The following is a 20,000-nucleotide window of genomic DNA, read 5'->3' on the forward strand; positions in this document are numbered from 1 at the left end:
TGCTGCTGCTGCTGCTGCTGCTGCTGCTGCTGCTGCTGCTGCTGCTGCTGCTGCTGCTGCGCTGCTGTGGTGTGCTGCTGTGGTGGTGCTTGGTGGGTTTGGAAAGACACTTGGCAGGAGCCAGCGCGAGCCGGTCTGAGCGCTGCTGCTGCTGCTGCTGCTGCTGCTGCTGCTGCTGCTGCAGATGTTCGAGAGCCAGCTGCTGCAGGTGCAGGAGAAGCTGTCGCAGGTGTTTGTGGACAAGTTCGAGCAGCTGCAGTGCGGAGTGGATGCTTTAAATGAAAGAATATCTTTAGTTGAAAAAGAATTTTTAATTGAAAGAGACAAACAAAACAGAGACTCCGAAGACAAACACTCCCAGATCAACGCAGACCTTGCTGCGCTCCAGGTGCCTCCTCCTGCTGCTGCTGCTGCTGCTGCTGCTGTTGCTGCTGCTGCTGCTGCTGTTGGTGGTGGTGCTGCTGCTGCTGGGGTGGCGGTGGTGCTGCTGCTGCTGCTGGGGTGGTGGTGGTGCTGCTGCTGCTGCTGGGGTGGTGGTGGTGGTGCTGCTGCTGCTGGGGTGGCGGTGGTGCTGCTGCTGCTGCTGCTCTTGTGGCTGTGGCTGGAGTTGCTGCTGCTGCTGCTTCCTGTTGCTGCTGAGTTGCTGCTGCTAGCAGTTGCTGCTGTCCCTGCAGCAGCTGCTGCTTGCGCGTGCATCTGCCTCCCCTGTCTCTGTGCTTTTGGCTGCGTACGCTTTGCTGCTGCTGCTGCTGCTGCTGCTGCTGCTGCAGCACGCGTTTGAGACGGACAAGAGCAGCAGACAGGAACGCGAGCTGCAGCTAGCCAAAAGGCTCGGCGACTTGGAGTACAGAACTGAAGGCAAATTCGAGGCGGAGAAAGTAAGGCTTTGAAGCAGCTAGCTAGCTAGCTAGCTAGCTAGCCAGCGAATCTAGCTAGCTAGCTAGCTAGCTACTGAATCTAGCTAGCTAGCTAGCCAGCTAGTGAATTTGGCTAGGGAGCTAGCTAGCTAGGTAGCAGCTAGTGTGGCTAGCTAGCTAGCCACAGAGTTTAGCTAGCTAGCTAGCTAGCTAGCTAGCGAAATGGGTAGTTAGCTAGCCAGCTAGCTAAATAGGTAGTTAGCGAGCTAGCGAATCAGCTAGCCAACGGCAGATGGGTAGATGATATCTGCTGGCTTTGGCCAGCAGCTGCGGCAGCAGCAGCAGCAGCAGCTATAGCTCCTATGCAGTTTTCTGGCTAGCTGGTTGCTTCGCAGCTAGCTAGCCAGCTAGCTAGCTAGCTTAGCTAGCTTAGCTAGCTAGCTAGCTAGCTACTGCGCAGCTCAGGCGCGTTTGCCAAGTGCGCCGCAACGCAGAAATGTCCCCTGTGTAGACAGCTGTTTGCTGCTGCTGCACTGCTGCTGCTGCTGCACTGCTGCTGCTGCTGCTGCTGCTGCTGCTGCTGCTGCGCAGAACGCCCGCGAGCAGAAAATAGAGCAGCTGAGAGAAGAACTCGAGGAAGCAAAAAGGATTCGAGAAAGAGGAGAAGAAAAGTTCCAAACTTTTATTTTGGAGGAGGTGGCGGCCCTCAAGAATGGACTCATCTTGGAGTCCCAGGTAAACCTGCTGCTGCTGCTGCTGCTGCTGCTGCTGCTGCTGCTGCTGCTGCTGTTGCTGCTGCTGCTGCTGCAAAGCGGGTGCTACTGGTGCAGCCAGGACTGCGGCGGCTGCGGCTGCTGTTAGTGGTGCTGCTGCTAGTGCAGCTGCAGCACTGCCATTGCTGCTGGCGCTGCAGCTAGTGCTGTTGTTGCTGCTGCCGGTGATCTCTTGCTGCTGCTGCTGCAAGCCGCTTTAATACTGAGACTAGCGCTGCTGCTGCTGCTGCTTCTGCTGCTGCTTTTCTTTCTGGTGCCTATTCTGTTACTCTTGCTTTTACCGCTCTTGCTGTAGCTGCTGCTGCTTCTTGTGCGAGAGCACTGGCACCTATGTGCTGCTACTGCTGCTGCTGCTGCTACTGCTGCTGCTGCTGCTGCTGCTGCTGCGTCTCAGGCTCGTGAAGGCGCAGACGACGATATTGTGCAAGCAGTAAACCACTACACAACGGCGCTGCAGGACGCACTGCGGCTGGTTTCCACGGCATAGAGCAGCAGCAGCAGCAGCAGCAGCAGCAGTAGCAGTAGCAGCAGCAGCAGCAGCAGCTACAGTTTGTCGTATGAGGCTGCCCGGGGGCTGTTTGCTGCTGCTGCTGCGCCGTTGCATGCGCTGAGGAGTGTGGGGCCCTCTGCTGCTGTGCCCTCTCACAGCGACTGCAGCAGACAAGCTGCCTTGCTCAGCAGCAGCAGCAGCACCAGCAGCAGCGCAGCAGCAGCAGCAGCAGCAAGGGCAGCAGCGAAGGGCGTCTCAAATGCTTGAGTTCAGCCTTTGCTGTTGTTAATCGTTTTTGAATTTAATTCATTGACAAAGAGGAAAAGAAATGAAACGCAGAAAGCCGTTTGCGGGGCTCGCTGCATGCGCTGAGGTGTACGTACACCTCAGAGGTGTACGTACACCTCAGCTGCTGCGGCCGCCAAGTGTCTCAAGCCTCTTTGACTTGAAATTGATTTATTGCAGAAGTTACCTTAACAAAGAAACAAACACAGCACAAAGAAGTCCATTTGCAGGCTCTTTTGCTGCAGCGCCTCCTGCTGCTGCTGCTGCTGCTGCTGCTGCTGCTGCTGTAGAGAGCAGCAGCTTACAGCATTTAGTATTTGGTTTTCTCCATCATCTTTTAAATTCGCTGAAGGAAGACACTCTGAAGGATCCCCAGTGGGGCACAGCAGCTGGAGAATCTGACTTGACATTCCCTGCAGCAGCAGCAGCAGCAGCAGCAAAAAGAGCAGAAGCAGCAGCAGCAGCAGTAGCAGCACCGACAGCAGCAGCAAGAGTAGCAGCAACAGTAGCAGCGCGAGCCGCAGCAAAAGCAGCAGCAGTGAGAAGAAGATCAGCAGCAGCAGTCAAAGCACACGCAGCAGCAGCAGCAGGTTTAAGCCATCACTAGCCACGAGCTGCTTCTGTGGGCCTCCTAAACCCTAAACTCTAAACCCTAAACCCTAAACCCTAGCTGCGAGACCCCTTTGAAGTGTATGTACAGCTCAGACACCGCACAAATCGCACTTTTCCCCTTTTCTTTCTAATCCCCTCAGTGCGCTGCTGCTGCAGGGCTAGAACCAGGGTTTAGGGTTTAGGGTTTAGGGTTTAGGGTTTGTTACTTGGGGCAGAGAAGCCAGCAGACGCAAAAACAAGTCGTGGGTCAGAGTCAAACTCTTGAAGGGCCCTCTGGGGCGTTTTCTGTCGGCGAGTTTTTGGTAAAGTGCGAGGCTGCTAATGGAAGTCTACAGGAATTAAAAACAAATAAATATAATTATAATTATAATTTAATTATAATTATAATTGTAATTAGAATAATAATTTAATTATAATTGCAATTACAATTATTTAATTTTAATTAAATAAATCACAATTAGACAAACAATTCGATAGTTCAGACGCCCTTCGAATTTTGCTGCTGGCTGCAAACGAAGACTGAGGCCAACGGGCAAACCAAATAATAACTAATAATGAACAATAAATAAATAAATGAATAAATAAATAATCGAAATAAATAAATAAACAAATAAATAATCAAAATAAATAATTAAATAATTAAATAATTATTAAATTATAATCAATAGTGACGCAAAGAGAAATTCAATTCAGGCTTTTTTCGAGTGGCCTGCGAGCTGTCTTTCCCTCTAGTGTACATACACCCCAGCACGTCCCATCGTCTCAGTTTATTTCTTTTCTTTTAATTTTTTTTTTAGTTTCTTTTTGATTCCTTTTTGATTTCTTTGTTATATCTTTTTTAATTTCTTTTTAATTTCTTTTTAATTTGTTTTTGATTTCTTTTTACTTCTTTCAATTATTTTCATGCATGCAAAGGCACATGAAGACATATTGGCACTAAACTGCCACAGGGCAAACAACTTTTGCATTTATTCCGAAATTATTATTTATTTAATTTCTAAGTTTTTAAATTTGCATGCAAATGGGCTTTTTTTATATATTTATTTAAAGAATAAGCAGAAATATAAATATAATGAAATTATATTTCCACATGTGGCTATGGCCTTGCATGCAGCTGGACATACACTCGAAAGCTGAATGCACTTCCCCTCCTTCAGGTGTATGTACACCGCAGCGCTGTCCCACAGTTTCGTTTGCATGATTTGTTTTATTTATATTTAAATTTGATTTATAATTATTTTTATATTTCTTTTCATTTATATCTGTACTTGTACTTGGAATAGTTAAATGGCCTATACAGGAACAATTATACATATAAGAATAAATAAATAAACAAATAATAAACCAAACATTTGCTCATCCTTATATCCACTATTAATATATAACAATTAATGAAACAAATAAATAAAAATAAGCAAAAAATAAAGCATTTATTTCATCTCTTATTAAAATATTTAATTCTTCTTTGCAATGTGCAGCAGCCCAGTGTACATACACCGCAGTGGAACTACCCAATTTCTTTTTCGCTTTTGTGTCTTTGCATGCAAAAGCCCCAAAGACAATTCGCATTTCATTCGGAAGACTTGCGCAAAGTCGCGCATGCATGCATGCATGCATGCATGCATGCATGCATGCATGCATGCATGCATGCATGCATGCATGCGCGGCCTTCAGGTGTACATACACCGCAGCCCGCAGCGCTTTACCCCTTGTTTGCAAATTGCTTTCCACAACTTCTTTTGGCTGTTTTGCTCCTGAAGTGTCTCCTTAGCTGTCTCTGAATAACACGTACAACGGCAGAGGTTGCTGCTGCTGCTGCTGCTGCTGCCGTGGCTGCTGCTGCTGCTGCTGCGGCTGCGGCTGCTGCTGCTGCCGTGGCTGCTGCTGCTGCTGCTGCGGCTGCTGCTGCTGTTGTTTGGCTGCTACTATCAGCGCCATTGCTACAGCTTTTGGTGGTTCTGTCAGCGCTTTCGCGTTTATTGATGCTGCTGCTGCTGTTCTTTATGCTGCTGCTGCTGCTGCTGCTGCTGCTGCTGCTGCTGCTGCTGCTGCTGACCCAGCTCTATGATGGCTTGCTCCATTTGTGCCTTCTCAGCTTTAAGTGTCTCCTTTTTGCTGTTCAGCTCTTCAATTACATCCAATATGGGGTCTCTGTATATGCAGCAAGCAGCAGCAGCAGCAGCAGAAGCAGCAGCAGCAGCAGCAGCAGCAGCACGTGTTAAACAGCAGCAAGCGGTGAAGCAGCAGATGCTGTTTTTGCTGCTTGAGAAGCTGCTGGCTTGTCGCTGCAGCAACACAGGTGAAGCAGCAGCTGCAGCGCTAGAATTACATGCTTCAGTAGAGTTTGCGGCTTCGCCGCAGATTCAGCAGCAGCAGCAGCAGCAGCAGCCGCAGCAGCAGCAGCAAATTCAAAAGCAGCAGCAGCAACAGCAACTGCTGCTGCGTCTGACCTGTACTCCCCAAAGTAGTCAATAAACACCTGCTGAGGGTCCTCAGGCAGCTGCTCACTTTCCTTAAGACTCAGCAAAACTGAGCGCAGCACCACCCCACAGCTGCTGCTGCTGCTGCTGCTGCTGCTGCTGCTGTTCTTGTTGCTGCTGCTGCTGCTGTGTGTTTCTAAGAGGGCAGTGTGTGCAGACACCAGCGTACACTTGAAGTGGTGTACAGACACCTGAAGTGTGGGGTCTCTTCCCAGGGTGACTGTGGGGCCCCCGGGGGCCCCCTTGGGGCCTTGGGGGCCCCCCAAATACCATTTAAATGCCAATTAAAGTATTTAAAACCCCACACCTTTCTAAGGATCTTACAGGGGCCCTTTAGGGGCCCTGCGGCGCCGCAGAGGAGCCTTCAGAAGACCCCGGGGGGCCCCCTGGGGGCCCCCTGGGGGCCCCCTGGGGGCCCCAAAAGGGTCTCCTGCGGGACCCCCAGGGGCCCCCTGGGGGCCCCCTGGGGCCCCTTAAAGCGCGTCTGGGCCCCTAAAGGGCCCCTAAGGATTTAATCTGTACCCTTTTGGGCGTGTTGTGGTGCATGCACTGCCTTGTGAGCTCGTGGGATTATTTAATTGTTTTTTTTATTTATTTTATTTATTTAATTTATTTAAAAATTGTACTTTTTGTTTATTTAGTTTTTCCAGGAGCTTCGGAGTCAGGGTTGAAGCTGCAGGCCCCGTGGAAATGAAAGAGTGAATTTTAATTGCAAAGATTTTCAGTTTCGAAATCTTAAAGATTTTTAATTTCAAGATTTTTAAAAGACTTTTTCTCTCAAGATCTGCAACTGGGGGGAGTTTGTGGGGAAACTTTGCTGCTAAAAGCCTCAGTTTAAATGCTTTAATTGGGAAACTGAAGAAAGAAAGAAATGAAGGAGAATTAAATACTTCAGTTTCGAACTGTCTGCACACGCTGCTGCGGTGTCTGTACATACTCTCCACCAACACTTGAGCCACGCGAGTGTCCACGAGGTACTGTTTGAATTCTTTCATTTTATTTTTGTGTTTTATTTCTTCTGCATCAGTAAAACTCAGCGGCAGCCGCACACTGGGGTCGGGGGGCCCCCCGGGGGGCCCCTCTGGGGGGCCCCCGCTCCCCCAGCCAGCCGCTGCTGCCCCGGCCAGCACCATGTGGTTCCGCTCTTCGCGACCAAATAATTCTTTCTATTCTTCTTATTTCCACTTTATTTCGAATTTTAAATAATATTAAAACAGAAAAAAGAAAAAGTGAAGGGCTCCAGAGCCAGCGGTGGGGCTGCACGCCTCGCCCGCGAGTGACCGTGAGTGAGGTGTCTAGACACCGCAGCGGCGAGGCGGCGGAATTCAACAATTGGCCTCTTCAAGAACTTTTTGGTTAATTACTTTAAATTAATTTAAAATTCGAATTATTTTCTGTCTTATCTTTTATTTCTTTGCTTATTCATCGGCCCATCTATTGCCTACGTGGCTGCCGTGGCTGCAGCCTCTCATCTCTCTGCTGCTGCCGGTGACTGCAGCAGCGAACGCAGCCGACATTTTCTGTACTTGTTTGACTCTTATAAGTCATTTGCTCCCATGCATAAATAAAAATTAAACATAAAACTTGATAAAAATAGAAATAAATTCATTTATACATCTGCAGAAAGTGATGCCCGCGAGCACTGCACACTAACTGCAGTGTACGTACACCTGATACAAAAACGCACATTGGGCAATTAAATGCCTTTTTAACTTCCCTGCATGCAGCCCCGACTTATTTGTGCCAATTTATTCACAACTTATTTGCTGCTGCTTCCAAAAGAGCCGCAAATGACTGCAAAAAGGACCAAATTTTAATCTCTTTGTACCTGCAATCCACGCAGCCCCCCGGGGCCCTGCATGCAGCGAAGTTTTGGGGCTTTGCATGCAGCGCATGCAGGCCAGGCCTTTGACTTAAACTGAGACACAGAGTACACAGCTGTATATCATATAGGCATGCATATATAAATATATACATATATATATACATATATATATGCATATATATATATACACATATACTCATATATATACATATTATACATATATACATATATACCTATATACATATATACTTATACATGCATATATATATGTACATATATATATATGTATATGTACTCATATATATTACATATATACATATATATACATATATACCTACATACATATATACTTATATATATATATATATGTACATATATCTATGCACTGATTATAAGAGTTAGTGCGCATAAAGAGACACAAATGCATGCGCAAGAAATAAAGCGTTCGCAGCGGCTTGGCGCTGCTGCATGCAGCAAAGATAAAAGCGAAGCAAATGAAACAGCTTTTGCTGCGAGGCAAATCAGCAGCAGCAGCAGCAGCAGCAGCAGCAACGGCAGCAGCAGCAGCAGCAGCAGCAGCAGTAGTGATGCCTCACATGAAGGCCGAGAGAGGGGTGGGGACCCAGGATGGCCGCAGAACTCGAATAAAACCCTAAACCCTAAACCCTAAACCCTAGATCCTAAACCCTGGAAGCAGATGGATGTAGCTCAAGGCTTTGCTGCCTCCCCGTGAAGCTGTTTGCCACGGAAACAGCCCTGTTGCTGCTGCTGCTGCTGTTGCGGCTGCTGCAGTACAGCAGCAGCAGCCGCAGCAGCAGCAAAAGCCCCGCGCTTCTCTGCTGCAGCAAGCTGAGTCTCTTAAAGCTGCTGCAGCGCTCTGCTGCTGCACAGACATCCATATTAGAGTACTTAATATTTTTACCTTCGTACAAATATATATATAAATATACATAGATTTATAAATATATATATATACATCAATATATATACATATATATATATATCTACAATAAATATATATGTGTGTTTATCTATAATAATATAAAATATATATAAGTATATCTATGGTAAATATATATATATAATTAAACTCCTTTTCATATCTTTTGGGGCTTTTCGCAGCTCAAAATGCATGCACTCTGCATGCATTTTGCATGCGCTTTGCATGCATTTTGCATGCGCTTTGCATGCACTTTGCATGCGCTTTGCTGGGGCCTTTCGGGCTTTGAAAAAACAAATGGAAATATTGCGGTCTTTTTTTGAAGCATTTTTTGCTTCGCAGAAGCAGCAAACTGCAGCAGCTCTTCTTCTCTTTTTTGCCTCTTCTTTCTTTCGTTTTGCTTCTGCTGTGGGGCCCGAAAAGGCCGAACAAAAGGCAGCAGCAGCAGCAGCAGCAGCAGCAGCAAAATAATAATATATTTAATAAATAGAATTTAAATTAAGCTAAGCAGCAAATGCATGGCAAGGTGTGCATGCCCCAGACTGCTGCATTAACTTCTCTGTTCACGTTTAGGCACAACTGCAGCAGCAGCAGCAGCAGCAGCAGCAGCAGCAGCAGCAGCAGGCGGAAAGCAGCAGAAACAGGCTATCTCTGCTGCTACGGCGCTGCAGCAAAGGGGGGAAAACTGAGCCTCAGTTGCCCTGCTTTATTGCTATTCTATTTCACTCAAGTTTGAGCCAAAAGAAAGGATCAAAGAAGGCAAACTGCCATTTCAGGGGCCCCCGGGGGCCGCTGGGGGCCCCCGGGGGCCCCCGGGGGCCCCCGGGGGGCTCCGGGGCCCCAAGGGGCCCATGGGTCTTTAAGAGCAGGGGGCCCCTGCTGCCCCCGGGGTCGCAGGGGGCCCCTGGGGAGCAGGGGGGCCCCCAGTGCTGCTGCAGGGGCCCCCTGAAACCCTTTTTTGTGCTTTCTTTTGGCTCAAATGGTATTCTTTTTGAGATAATGAAGGGGGGCAAAGAAAAGAAAGAACATAATTTGAAAATAAACAATTTATTCGAAGAAAAAGCGGCGGTTGCTGCTGAAGTTGTGCAGCACGGTGTCGCTGTGCTGCGGTGTCTCGGCAGCTGCTGCAGCAAAACCCCTCGCTGCAGCTCCTTTAGAGCTTTAAACGAGCCAAAGCAGCAGCAAAAAAGAACAAATTATTTATTTTTTGTTTTTTAATTATTTAATTCTTTTTATTTGCTGAAATTAAGAGGCAGAACGGCAGCAACAGCCGCTGCTGCCAGCCGCCGCGCATGCGCAGAGCTGGCGGCCCCGGGGGGCCCCAGAAGGGGCCCCCACAAGGCCCATTAGTATTTGTTTTGACTGCCAATTTAAAGTTAAAAGCCGGATTTAGGGTTTAGGGTTTAGGGTTTAGGGTTTAGGGCTCAAGCTGCGCTCCTTCGGCTCCCTGTCAGTCCCGCCTCCTCCAGAGCCAGCAACGCCACCTATAAACATCTTTTGATTTTTTAATTTTGTTTGCCTCCGGCGAATTTCCATAAATGCATTTCTTTGAATTTTAGCTTTGGCTTTTTCTGAGGCGTGGCAGGCGCAGCAGCAGCAGCAGCAGCAGCAGCAGCAGCAGCAGCGATAGCAGCAGCAGCGGCAGCAGCGGGGGAAGGCGCAGCAGCCAGTGCAGCAGCAGAAGACGCAGAGGGACCAGCAGCAACGGCGACAGCAGCCGCATTGCCAGCACCAGCGGCTGCAGCAGAAGCAGCAGCAGCAGAAGCAGCAGCAGCAGCAGCAGCAGCAGCAGCAAAAGCAGCACCAACAGTTAAGACAGACTGCTGCAAACTTGTACGCAATGGTGAGTGACTCTCTTGCTGCTGTTGCTGCTGCGCTGCTGCTGCTGCTGCTTGCGTTCGCGTTCTCGGGTTTAATTCTCTTCAGCTCTTTTTGAATAATTGGAATAATTGAAAAAACCAAAATAAATAAATAAATAAATAAATAAATAAATAAATATTAGCAGCAGAATGAAGTCTAGCAGCAAAAGTCCCACACTGGGAGCTGTTGTAGAAGCAGCAAAGACAGCCCCGCCCACTAGCAGCAGCAGCAGCAGCAGCAGCAGCAACAGCAGCAGCAGCAGCAGCAGCAGCAGCATGTGGCTGAGGGTTTGTGTAATTGGGCATATCTCGGCTTGTCTGTGGCGGATTTGGGTGATTTTTGGTGCTGCTTGCTGTGCGTTGTGTGCTGCTGCTGCTGCTGCTGCTGCTGCTGCTGCTGCAGCAGCAGCACACGATCCTCTTGGTGCAGTTTGGAGACCGCAGGGAGACAAAAACTTACATGGAATTTGCTTCTGTTGCAGCAGCAATGGACGGCGTGTGTCAGTTGTACGAACAGGCCCTCAAGGGGGCCGAGCCGCGGCTGCGGCAAATCACCTACGACGTCAACGACCTCTTCAGCTACCTCGACTCCCTCAACGATCTTTGCGCCCTCGTGTCCGCAAACCCTAAACCCTAAACCCTAAACCCTAAACGCTAAACCCTCGAAGAATTAATTCGCCAAAAAATGTGCAAAAAATGATAAAAATTGAGCAAAAATTGACCTCAAAACACCAAAAATATACCCTAAACCCTATGAGCCCTCACTTCAAACAAACCCTAAACCCTAGTCGCAAACCCTAAACCCTAATCCGAAACCCTAAACCCTAATCGTAAACCCTAAACACCGAAGAATGTACTTTACAATCTGGAAAATGGACTCTTAACTCTGAAGATGAGTCCTTTACCTAGACGCTAAACCCTAAACCCTAGACCCTAAACCCTAAACCCTAGACGCTAAACCCTAAACCCTAAACCCTAGATGCCAAACCCTAAACCCTAGACCAGCTCAAGGGCCTCTACGTCTCCCAGGACTCTAAACCCTAAATCGAAGCCTAGCCTGAAACCCTTAGCGCTAGAAGTGCAGTCTTCAGGCCCTCCTCAAAACCCTAAACCCTAAACCCTAAAACCTAACTCTTGAATTCCAAACCCTCAAGCCAAAGTCTGCAACCTTATCCCGGCGCATCCCAGGGCGAGGCTCCACCCCGCAAGGCCCAGGGTCTGGGGATGAGGGCTCGGAGCTTAGGGCTTAGGGTTTAGGGTTTAGGGTTTAGGGTTTAGGGTTTAGGGTTTAGGGTTTGGGGTTGGGCGCAGGCACGACAGCGAGCTGAACGCGTACGCGCCGCACAACAAGGCGTGGATAAAAGACCAAGTGTTTAAACATTTGAAGAGACAAGCGAGGGCTTGAAAGGGTTTTGAGGTGTACGCGGAGTTGGGTTTGTGGGGCGCGTTTTGGGGTGTACGTACACCCGAAAACGCGCGCTCTGGGGTGTACGTACACCCCAAAACGGGCGCGCGGGCTGCGGTGTACAGACACCCGAAGCTCGCAGCCGTTTTGAAACTCCAAATTCGCTAATTGGAATCTTTCGGCGTTTTAAAACTCCAAATTCGCTAATTGGAATCTTTTAAAAGTCCAAAGCCACAATGCGAGAGGGGGTTGCTGCGGTGTACGTACACCCGAAACCTGCGCGGGCTCCTGCGGTGTACGTACACCCCAGCGGCCAGTTCTGACCAGCTGCAGCGGCGCTGCTCTTCGCAAACCCTGAAAAAGGGTTTCTCGAAACGTCCTTTCTTTTGTCGCTCCTTCCCCTATATTCGTGTCTTTCTTAGTTCTTCGCTTCCCCCCGCCTCCAGGGTTTAGAGGGAGTCGAGGGTTTAGGGTTTAGGGTTTACGGAGCCGAGGGTTTGGGGTTTAGGGTTTAGGGCGCCGAGGGTTTAGGGTTTGGGGTTTCGACTTCCACTGCCCTCTTCGACAGCGAATCGCCCCCAGTTAAAGCGGTGGAGCTCTAACTGCCCAGCCACGGGTTACAAAGGCTTTAGGGTTTAGGGTTTAGGGTTTAGGGTTTAGGGTTTGACTGCCTCTGTAGACCATCTTCTTTTCTGCGTTCTACAGAAAGCTTAGGGTTTAGGGTTTAGGGTTTAGGGTTGCGGAAGCGAGTGAAGTGTCTGTACACCGCAGCAAGTGCCTGTGCAGCTTTCGGGTGTACGTACACCTCAAAAAGCCCGCCCGCACACTGGGGTGTACGTGCTGCACTTGGGATTAGCAGTGAGGGTTTTTAAAGACTCTAAATGCAATAAATCCAAAAGAATAAATGCAAAGATCTGCATGCACACAGCGAAGCCTTCAAGAAGCTGCAGATTAAAAGCTTGGGCCCGCAGCTGCGCAGGGCTGGCGTCTCAGCTGCAGCGCAGCAGCAGCTGAAACGGCGGCGCTGCTGCTGCTGCTGCTGCTGCTGCTGCAGCAGCAGCAGTTGCGGGCGCGGGGCCGCGGCGGTTCGCACAGCCAAGGCTAAGAGGGCGCGGCTCGAAGTCCATTTGCTGCAGCAAATGGACTTAGTTGGCTTTTTATTGAAGAATAAAAAGCTTTTATTTGCTGCAGAAGGTCTCAGGGAGTTTGAAAATGCGCGAAGAGGCTCAGAGGCGTTTGTGCGAGGCGCCAGGGCTTGTGCGAAGTTGAATTTTCGCGTTTTTCACTTTTGCGGTCTTTTTGGCTGTTTCTTTCGCGCAAGATCCCCCGTGTTAAGTCGAGTTTAGTGCTGGTGTGTTTCTGGAGAAAAAGCGCTTTTCAAAAATGCAAAAATGAAGAGTTTCCGCCAGCTTTCTGGAAGTTGCAAAATGCTGGCGATTCGGGTGTCTCGACACCTCAGCGCCTGCCCGCGGTGCGCGCCGAAAACGCCGTTCATCACTTTTTTCTTGTCTTTGCAACTCTCTGCAGGTCCCCGTGAGTGGAATTGAATTTAAAATGAGTTATTTATTGTTTTATTGCGCTTAAAAGGGGAAAAAAGGACACATCTGGCGAAGCAGCTGGCAGAACTCCGCGCTCGGCCTGGGACCGACACGAGCACAACCCATCGACGTGAACTGGCGCGTCTTTCCTTTATTTTTGTTTTCTTTTCATTGAATTTGACTTTTCTGGACTTTCAAGTTTGCAAAATTAATTTCTTTTCTCCAGATTCCGCACAAGTTGAGTGCCCAGCGCCGCGCGCAGCCGCTGGGGTTCCGTTTTGCAGGTTTTTCCCGCAGGCGCCTTTTCGCGGATTCGAAGAATTCAATTTTCCTCCTTTTTGCTTCTCAGTGTTTTTTTTGCTTTTTAAACGAATTGCTGCTGCTGTTTCACGCGTTTGTGGCCTCGGTGCTGCTGCGCTGCTGCTGCTGCTGCTGCTGCTGCCGGGCCTTTTCTCTTCGCGTCTCTTACCTTTAGGGGCCCCGGGCCCCGCCGGCTGCGCGGCAGCTCTGTCTCAGCTTCTTTGCTGCTTCGGGGGCCCCCCACTTGCTGCAGTGGGGGCCCCCAGCAGCAGCAGCAGCAGCAGACAGGGGCCCCCGTTGCGAGGCCGCAGACTGCTGCTGCTGCTGCTGGCCCGGCGAAGGCGGCCCCAGAGGCCCTGCTGCATGCAGCGCCTGCTGCTGCTGCTGCTGCCGCTGCTCAGCAGCAAAAAGCCCCTCTTGTGCCTCACCGGAAGTTCAAAATGGCCTCGGCAGCAGCAGCATACTACGAGCTCTACAAGCCCTCGAGGGGGGCCCGTGCTGCAGCAGCAGCAGCAGCAGCAGCAGCAGCAGGCACGGGCGCAGCAGGCCAAGGCTACCTCTGGCAGCTGCCGCAGCACGCGTGGGCCCCTCTGGGCCTTTTGCTGCTGACGGGCCCCACAGCTGCGGAGTTTGACTCCTTGGGGGGTCAGTGGCTTCGCTTGCCCTAAGTAGCTAGCTAGCTGCGGTGGCTAGCTAGCTGCGCTGGCTAGCTAGCTGCGGTAGCTGGCTAGCTGCGGTGGCTAGCTGGCTGCGGTGGCTAGCTAGCTGCGGTGGCTAGCTAGCTGTTCTGGCTGGCTAGCTGCCACAGCTAGCTAGCTGTGGTAGCTGCCTAGCTGTGGTAGCTAGCTGGCTGCGATAGTTAGCTAGCTCAGTGGCTAGTCTGCTGCGGTGGCTAGCTAGCTGCGATAATTAGCTAGCTGCAGTGGCTAGCTAGCTGCGATAGCCACCTGGCTAGCTGTCACAGCTAGCTGGCTGTTAGCTAGCTGGCTAGCTATCTCCCCTAGTGCGTACGGACTTTGCTAGCCACGCGACTATCCAGCTAGCTAGAGCCAGCTAGCTAGAGCCAGCTAGCTAGAGCCAGCTAGCCAGAGCCAGCTAGCCAGAGCCAGCCAGCTAGAGCCAGCTAGCTAGAGCCAGCTAGCTACAGCGAGCTAGCTGGAGCTAGCTCGCTAGAGCTACCTACCAAGAGCTAGCTAGCCAAAGCCAGCTAGCCAGAGCCAGCTAGCCAGAGCCACCTAACAAGAGCCAGCTAGCTAGAGCCAGCTAGCTAGAGCCAGCTAGCTAGAGCCAGCTAGCTAGAGCCAGCTAGCTAGAGCTAGGGCCTGGGATTCTCATTTGCTGTGGCTTGCTGCTGCTTGTGTGCTATTTTGCTGCAGATGAAGAATGGATTTCCGTGCAGCAGCAAAGCAGCAAACTTGCTGCAAAAGATGCTGCGCAGGTGGGCCCGCCTGAAGGCCTGCAGGCAGCTGCGTGGATAGCTAGGCAGCTAGCTAGGTAGCTAGCTAGGCAGCTAGCTAGGCAGCTAGCTAGGCAGCTAGCTGGACAGCTAGCTGGGCAGCTAGCTACGCAGCTAGCTGGGCAGCTAGTTAGGCAGCTAGCTAGGCAGCTAGCTAGGCAGCTAGCTGGACAGCTAGCTGGACAGCTAGCTACGCAGCTAGCTACGCAGCTAGCTACGCCGCTAGCTAGGCAGCTAGCTGGGTAGCTAGCTACGCAACTAGCTACGCCGCTAGCTAGGCAGTTAGCTGGGTAGCTAGCTGGGCAGCTAGCTAGGCAGCTAGCTGGCAGCTGCGCGGGCGCGTGTGCCTGCGGCTCTTTGGGCTGTTTGCATGCAAGCTTTGTTGCTTTGCTGCTGCTCATTTTGGAGTTCTTCTTTTCCTTCTTTTTGTCTCAGGAAGAAATACATTTGACAGAAAAACAAAAAAGAAAACAAGCTTTAAGTCTCGCGGCCCAGCTCCGCAGCGCATGCAGCTCGGGCCGCCGCCTGGACGCCTGCAGGGTACCTGTGGGGCCCCCGGGGGGCCCCCCGAAGGGGCCCCCCTGCAGCGAGGGGGCCCCCCAAGGGGGCCCCCCTCTGCCTGGGGGGGCCCCTGAGGGGCCCCTTGGCCCTCGGGGGGCCCCCTGGGGGCCCCCCGGGGGCCCCCGAGCAGCGCCTGCTGGCGGCTGCGTCTTGCTTTGTGTGTGGATTAATTTGAGGTGAGAAACACTTTGCTGCTGGACAAAGAAAGGGACCCGTTTTGCTGCTGCTGGCTTATTTGCTGCTGCTGCTGCTGGCTTATTTGCTGCTGCTGCTGCTGCTGCTGCTGCTGTGCTGCTGCAGCGACTGCCTCCGCTGCTCCGCCTCGCGAGAGTCTCCCGTCTCCTTCTCTCTGACTTCTGCTGAGGCCTTCGTGCTGCAGCATTTGCTGCCGCTCTCCTTCCCGCTGCAGCACGTGCTGCAGCTGCTGGCAGCAGAGGGGCCCCCCCTCACTGCTGTGGCGCGAGCCACCATAGCTCGCTTGTCTCAGCCCGAGGGGCCCCCGCCGGGGCCCTGGGGGCCCCTGGGGCCCTGGGGGCCCCTGGGGGCCCCCGGGGCCCCCGGAGCCCCCGGCGGGGCCCCCGGGGCCCCCGGGGCGCTGGGGCCCCCGGGGGCCCCCGGGGCCCCGGGGGCCCCCCCTGGGGCTGGGGAGCCGTGCAGGCCGGTGGCCGTGGGGGCCCCCCCTGGGGGGTCGTGGGGGCCCCTGGTGGGTACTGTAATGAGGGCAACAGACAGGGAAGAGTGGAGACACTTTTTGGGTTTTGCTGCTGCGCTGCTGGAGACGGCTTTGCCGGCGGGTTTGTTGCAGCAGCTGTGGGAGGGGACCCTGGGGGCCCCCGAGGCCCCGCAGCAGCAGCAGCAGCAGCAGCAGCAGCAGCCGTCGGTGCTGCTGGAGCAGCAGCAGCAGCAGCACCGGCAGGAGCGGCAGCGGGGCCGGCTGTGGCTGCATGCAGTGGAAGCTGCGCTGCTGCAGGGCCCCAGCATCTGCGGCTGCTGGGGCTGTTTGCTGCACTGCGCGGAGGCCCCTGCTGCTGCTACGGTGTCTAGACACTTCGACTTTGCTGCAGCAAAGGGCTGGAGGGTCAAGGCCGACCCCGCGCTGGACGGCAGCGGCACAGCAGCTTTCGAGCAGCTGCTGCTGCGCGCCTACCGCAGCAGCAGCAGCAGCAGCAGCAGCAGCAGCAGCAGCAGCAGCGGCAGCAGCAGCAGCAGCAGCAGCAGGGCAGTGCAGGTGCCGCCTGTGCGGCTTGTCTTCGCTGCAGCTGCAGGGGGTTTTGTGTCTGCTGGACCCCCGCTCTGTGTCTTCGTTTGGCTGCAGCAGCAAAACGCACTGGGCTGCAGCACAAGCTGCTGTTCCTGGACTGGCAGCTGTGGGGTCCAGTTGGATCCACTCCCTCGGGATCGGATCCCAGGGGATCGTGGGGAGTTTGCGGCCGCCAGCCCCACTTGCTGCAGGCCCCACCAGCAGCAGCAGCAGCAGCAGCAGCAGCAGCAGCAGCAGCAGCGGGGGCGGGCTCTTCCGCCACCAAGTGCATGCGCTGCTGTGGCTGCGCCACAGAGAAAGGTGTGGGGCCCCACAGCTGCCGCCTGCAGACACGCAGCAGTCTTGGCTGCTGCTGTGCTGCAGCGCAGCAGCACAGAAAACTGCAGAAGCAAAAAGAGCAGCAGACGAGGCCCTGCTGCGGCTGGGGCCCCCGGGGGGCCCCCCCCCGCGGGGGGCCCCCGCTGCTGCTGCTGCTGCTGCTGCTGCTGCTGCTGCTGCTGCTGACACGGGGAAGCAAATGGAGACACAAGAAAGAAGTTTGGAGACACAAAGTGATGCTGCTGCTGAAGTTGTGTGGCCGCAGCAGCAGCAAAATGACTGCAGAGCAGCAGCAGATCTTCTGAAGTGTCTCTCCACCTGGATCGAGCTGCCTCTCCCGAGCAGCAACTGGCTGGAAGACGCACGCGCGCCAAGTGCTGCTGCTGCTGCTGCTGCTGCTGCTGCTGAGGCTGCAGCAGCGGCTGCAGGGGCGGAAGAGGCAGCGGCAGCTGCAGCAGCAGCAACGTCGCCCGCAGCAGCTACAGCGCCGACGCCAGCAGCAGAGGCAGCAGCAGCAGCAGCAACGGATATGCCACGACTGGCGGAGGCAGCATCTGCATCGCCTCCTGAAGCAGGCATGGCAGCAGCAGCAGCAGCAGAACCAGCAGCAGCAGCAGCAGAAGCAGCAGCAGCAGCAGCAGCTGCAGCAGCAGAGTCGGAATACGACGAGGATGCTGCAGCAGGATTTGACTCACCAGGAAGCAGCTCGGGAGTGCGGCTGCTGCAGGGGCAGGGGACTTGTCTCCGTGTCTTTGCCGACGGCCACCCCAAGTTGCTGCTGTCCAACAGCAGCAGCAGCAGCAGCAGCAGCAGCAGCAGGAGCAGCAGGTGCAGCAGCAATAGTGGCACGAGCTGCAGCACACCAACAGTGCAAGAACTGGCCGCAGCAGGCTCCGAAGCAAGCGGGTCTGGTGTCATTCCTGGATCTGCTGCTGCTGCAGCGACAGCAGCAGCAGCAGCAGCAGCACCAGCTGCTGCTGCTGCTGCTGCTGCTGCTGCTGCGCCTGCTGCTGCTGCCTCCGGCATTTGGCCGCGTTTGCTGTCAGGGAAGTCTTGCGGGGGCAGCTTTTCGCTGTACTTATCTGCAGACTTGAAAGTGGGTCTTTTAGGGTACTGCGGGGGCTCTCAAGAGTCGGGGGGGGCCCCCGGGGGCCCCCTGCTGCAGCAGGCAGCAGCAGAAGCGGAGGCAGAGGGTACTGGAGGCATCTTTTGTGATGATCCTGGACTTGGCAAAACCCTTTCTCTTTTGTCTCTGGCAGTTGTCTCCAAGTCCCCAATCCACAGGCCTCCCCGGGGCCTCTGGCCCCCGCGGGGGCCCCCAGGGGGGCCCCCGGGGGGGCCCCCGGGGGGCCCCCCGCAGGGGGGCCCCTCTGCCCCCCAGCAGCAACTTGAGAAGTACCCGAATGAGAACTAGACAGGCGAGGTTAATAGAAGCAGCAGCACAAGCTGCTGATGAGTTGTGAGCTGTACATACACCTGAGGGGGGGGCAGCAGGGGGGAAGAACGCATGCGCAGGGAGCTGCTGCAGCAGCAGCAGCAGCAGCTGCTGCTGCTGCTCTTGCTGCAGCTTCTGGGGCTGCTGCTTTTGTAAGCCCTTTGTTTTGTAATGGTCTTTTCTTTTTGCTGCTGCAGAGGCCAAAAGAACTACTTGTGGAGAATACCGGGATCCGTTGTGGCCGCCCACTTTGAGGGCATTATCGGTGAGTTCTAGGGTTTAGGGTTTAGGGTTTAGGGTTTAGGGTTTAGGGTTTAGGGTTTGGGGTTAAGGGGTGCGCTTTGGGGCCGGCCGGGGTTGGGGCTTCCGAGTAAAAATTAGGGTGTAGGGGATGGCTCTGAGGACTGGGTCCAAGGGACTCAGGGTTTAGGGTTTAGGGTTTAGGGTTTAGGGTTTAGGGTTTAGGGTTTAGGGTTTAGGCTGCATGCAGACAAAGAGGCTGGCGGGGCTGATGACAGCTTTTTGGGCATAAAGAATTTCTTCTGTTACGACGAGGTGAATTTTATTTTTAGTTTTTTAGATTGTCTCCATTTATTTTGTTTTCTTGTATCCTTTTTGTTTTATTTAATTTATTTCTTCTCTTTTGTCTCTCTTTTCTGTTTCTTTTCTTTGCATTTCTTTGTGTTTTTTTTGTCCTTTTATTTCCTCCCCTATCCTTATCTTTTCTCATTTTTCTTCTTTTTTCTTTTTTCCCTCTTTTTGTCTCTTTCTCTGCATCCACTTGGGGGCCTTTGGTAATATGTCTTCTTTCTTTCGCATGCATGCACGCATGCGTGCATGCATGCATGCATGCATGCGTGCATGCATGCATGCATGCACACACTTTTGCATGCATGCATGCACTTCATTGCCGTCTGCACGGCAGTGCTTTGCATGCATGCGCTCTTCCAGCCTGCCTGCCTCCATGCATGCAGTGTGCCTGCATGCATGCATGCACGCATGCAGGCCTGCCTGCCTGCATGCCTGCATGCATGCAGTGCACCTGCCTGCCTGCCTGCATGCATGCATGCATGCATGCCTGCATGCATGCGTGCATGCATGCATGCATGCATGCATGCATGCATGCGTTGGGGCTGTTTGTTGCTGCATGCAGCCGCCGCGTCGCCCCGAGGCCACTTTGCCGGTGTTGGCTGCGGAGCGTTTGGCTGCGGATTTGGGGCTGGGCCTTTTGTGCAGCGAGTGGCAGCTGCGGGGCAAAGAAAGCCCCAAAAGTCTCAAAGCCCGCATGCAAAGAGTTTCTCGAGTTCTCCAGATTGTGGGTTGGACTCCACAAGTCTCTGCTGTTCCTTTTCCTTTTTGCTGCTGCAGCAGCAAAAAGGAAAAGGAACAGTTGCTGCTGCGCCTTTGCTGCTGCTGCTGCGCTTGCTTTGGCAGCAGCAGCAGCAAAGGCGCTGCTGCTGCTGCCGCAGGGGCTGCTGCTGCTGCTGCTGCTGCTGCATCTCTCCTTTTGTGTCTCCTTTTTTGTTCCTTTTCCTTTTTGCTGCTGCAGCAGCTAAGCTGCTGCTGCTGCGCGCTAGCTGCTGCTGCTGCGCGCTAGCTGCTGCT

General features: G+C 53.0%; 4 protein-coding genes across 4 annotated transcripts in view; 3 read left to right on the plus strand and 1 right to left on the minus strand.

Annotated features, from left to right (window-relative positions):
• Positions 1 to 184: 184 nt before the first annotated feature.
• ENH_00037370 (SF-assemblin, putative) lies at positions 185 to 2,117 on the plus strand (the record flags this gene model as incomplete). The annotated part of the gene is made up of 4 exons (XM_013580526.1): positions 185 to 388; positions 771 to 878; positions 1,449 to 1,592; positions 2,025 to 2,117. The coding sequence occupies 4 exons, from the start codon at positions 185 to 187 to the stop codon at positions 2,115 to 2,117; spliced, it is 549 nt and encodes a 182-aa protein (XP_013435980.1).
• A 2,876-nt stretch (positions 2,118 to 4,993) lies between these two features.
• Positions 4,994 to 6,630, minus strand: ENH_00037380 (hypothetical protein; the record flags this gene model as incomplete). The annotated part of the gene is made up of 3 exons (XM_013580527.1): positions 4,994 to 5,168; positions 5,468 to 5,546; positions 6,549 to 6,630. The coding sequence occupies 3 exons, from the start codon at positions 6,628 to 6,630 to the stop codon at positions 4,994 to 4,996; spliced, it is 336 nt and encodes a 111-aa protein (XP_013435981.1).
• A 1,186-nt stretch (positions 6,631 to 7,816) lies between these two features.
• Positions 7,817 to 11,526, plus strand: ENH_00037390 (enhancer of rudimentary, putative; the record flags this gene model as incomplete). Its single annotated transcript, XM_013580528.1, has 5 exons — positions 7,817 to 7,936; positions 8,836 to 8,992; positions 9,848 to 10,105; positions 10,604 to 10,736; positions 11,433 to 11,526. The coding sequence occupies 5 exons, from the start codon at positions 7,817 to 7,819 to the stop codon at positions 11,524 to 11,526; spliced, it is 762 nt and encodes a 253-aa protein (XP_013435982.1).
• A 1,427-nt stretch (positions 11,527 to 12,953) lies between these two features.
• Positions 12,954 to 20,000, plus strand: part of ENH_00037400 (hypothetical protein) — a gene marked incomplete at both ends in the record, with an annotated part of 9,654 nt that continues 2,607 nt past the window's right edge. Inside the window, 10 exons of the mRNA XM_013580529.1 lie at positions 12,954 to 13,059; positions 13,581 to 14,009; positions 14,741 to 14,802; positions 15,256 to 15,557; positions 15,682 to 16,609; positions 16,747 to 16,907; positions 17,006 to 18,355; positions 18,593 to 18,660; positions 18,886 to 18,950; positions 19,549 to 19,710. Of these exons, the coding sequence (XP_013435983.1) occupies positions 12,954 to 13,059; positions 13,581 to 14,009; positions 14,741 to 14,802; positions 15,256 to 15,557; positions 15,682 to 16,609; positions 16,747 to 16,907; positions 17,006 to 18,355; positions 18,593 to 18,660; positions 18,886 to 18,950; positions 19,549 to 19,710 (3,633 nt within the window). The remainder of the gene's footprint in view (positions 13,060 to 13,580; positions 14,010 to 14,740; positions 14,803 to 15,255; positions 15,558 to 15,681; positions 16,610 to 16,746; positions 16,908 to 17,005; positions 18,356 to 18,592; positions 18,661 to 18,885; positions 18,951 to 19,548; positions 19,711 to 20,000) is intronic.

Source organism: Eimeria necatrix, genomic scaffold (assembly GCF_000499385.1).
Source record: "Eimeria necatrix Houghton genomic scaffold, Enh_scaff274, whole genome shotgun sequence".
Taxonomy (NCBI): Eukaryota; Apicomplexa; class Conoidasida; order Eucoccidiorida; family Eimeriidae; genus Eimeria; species Eimeria necatrix.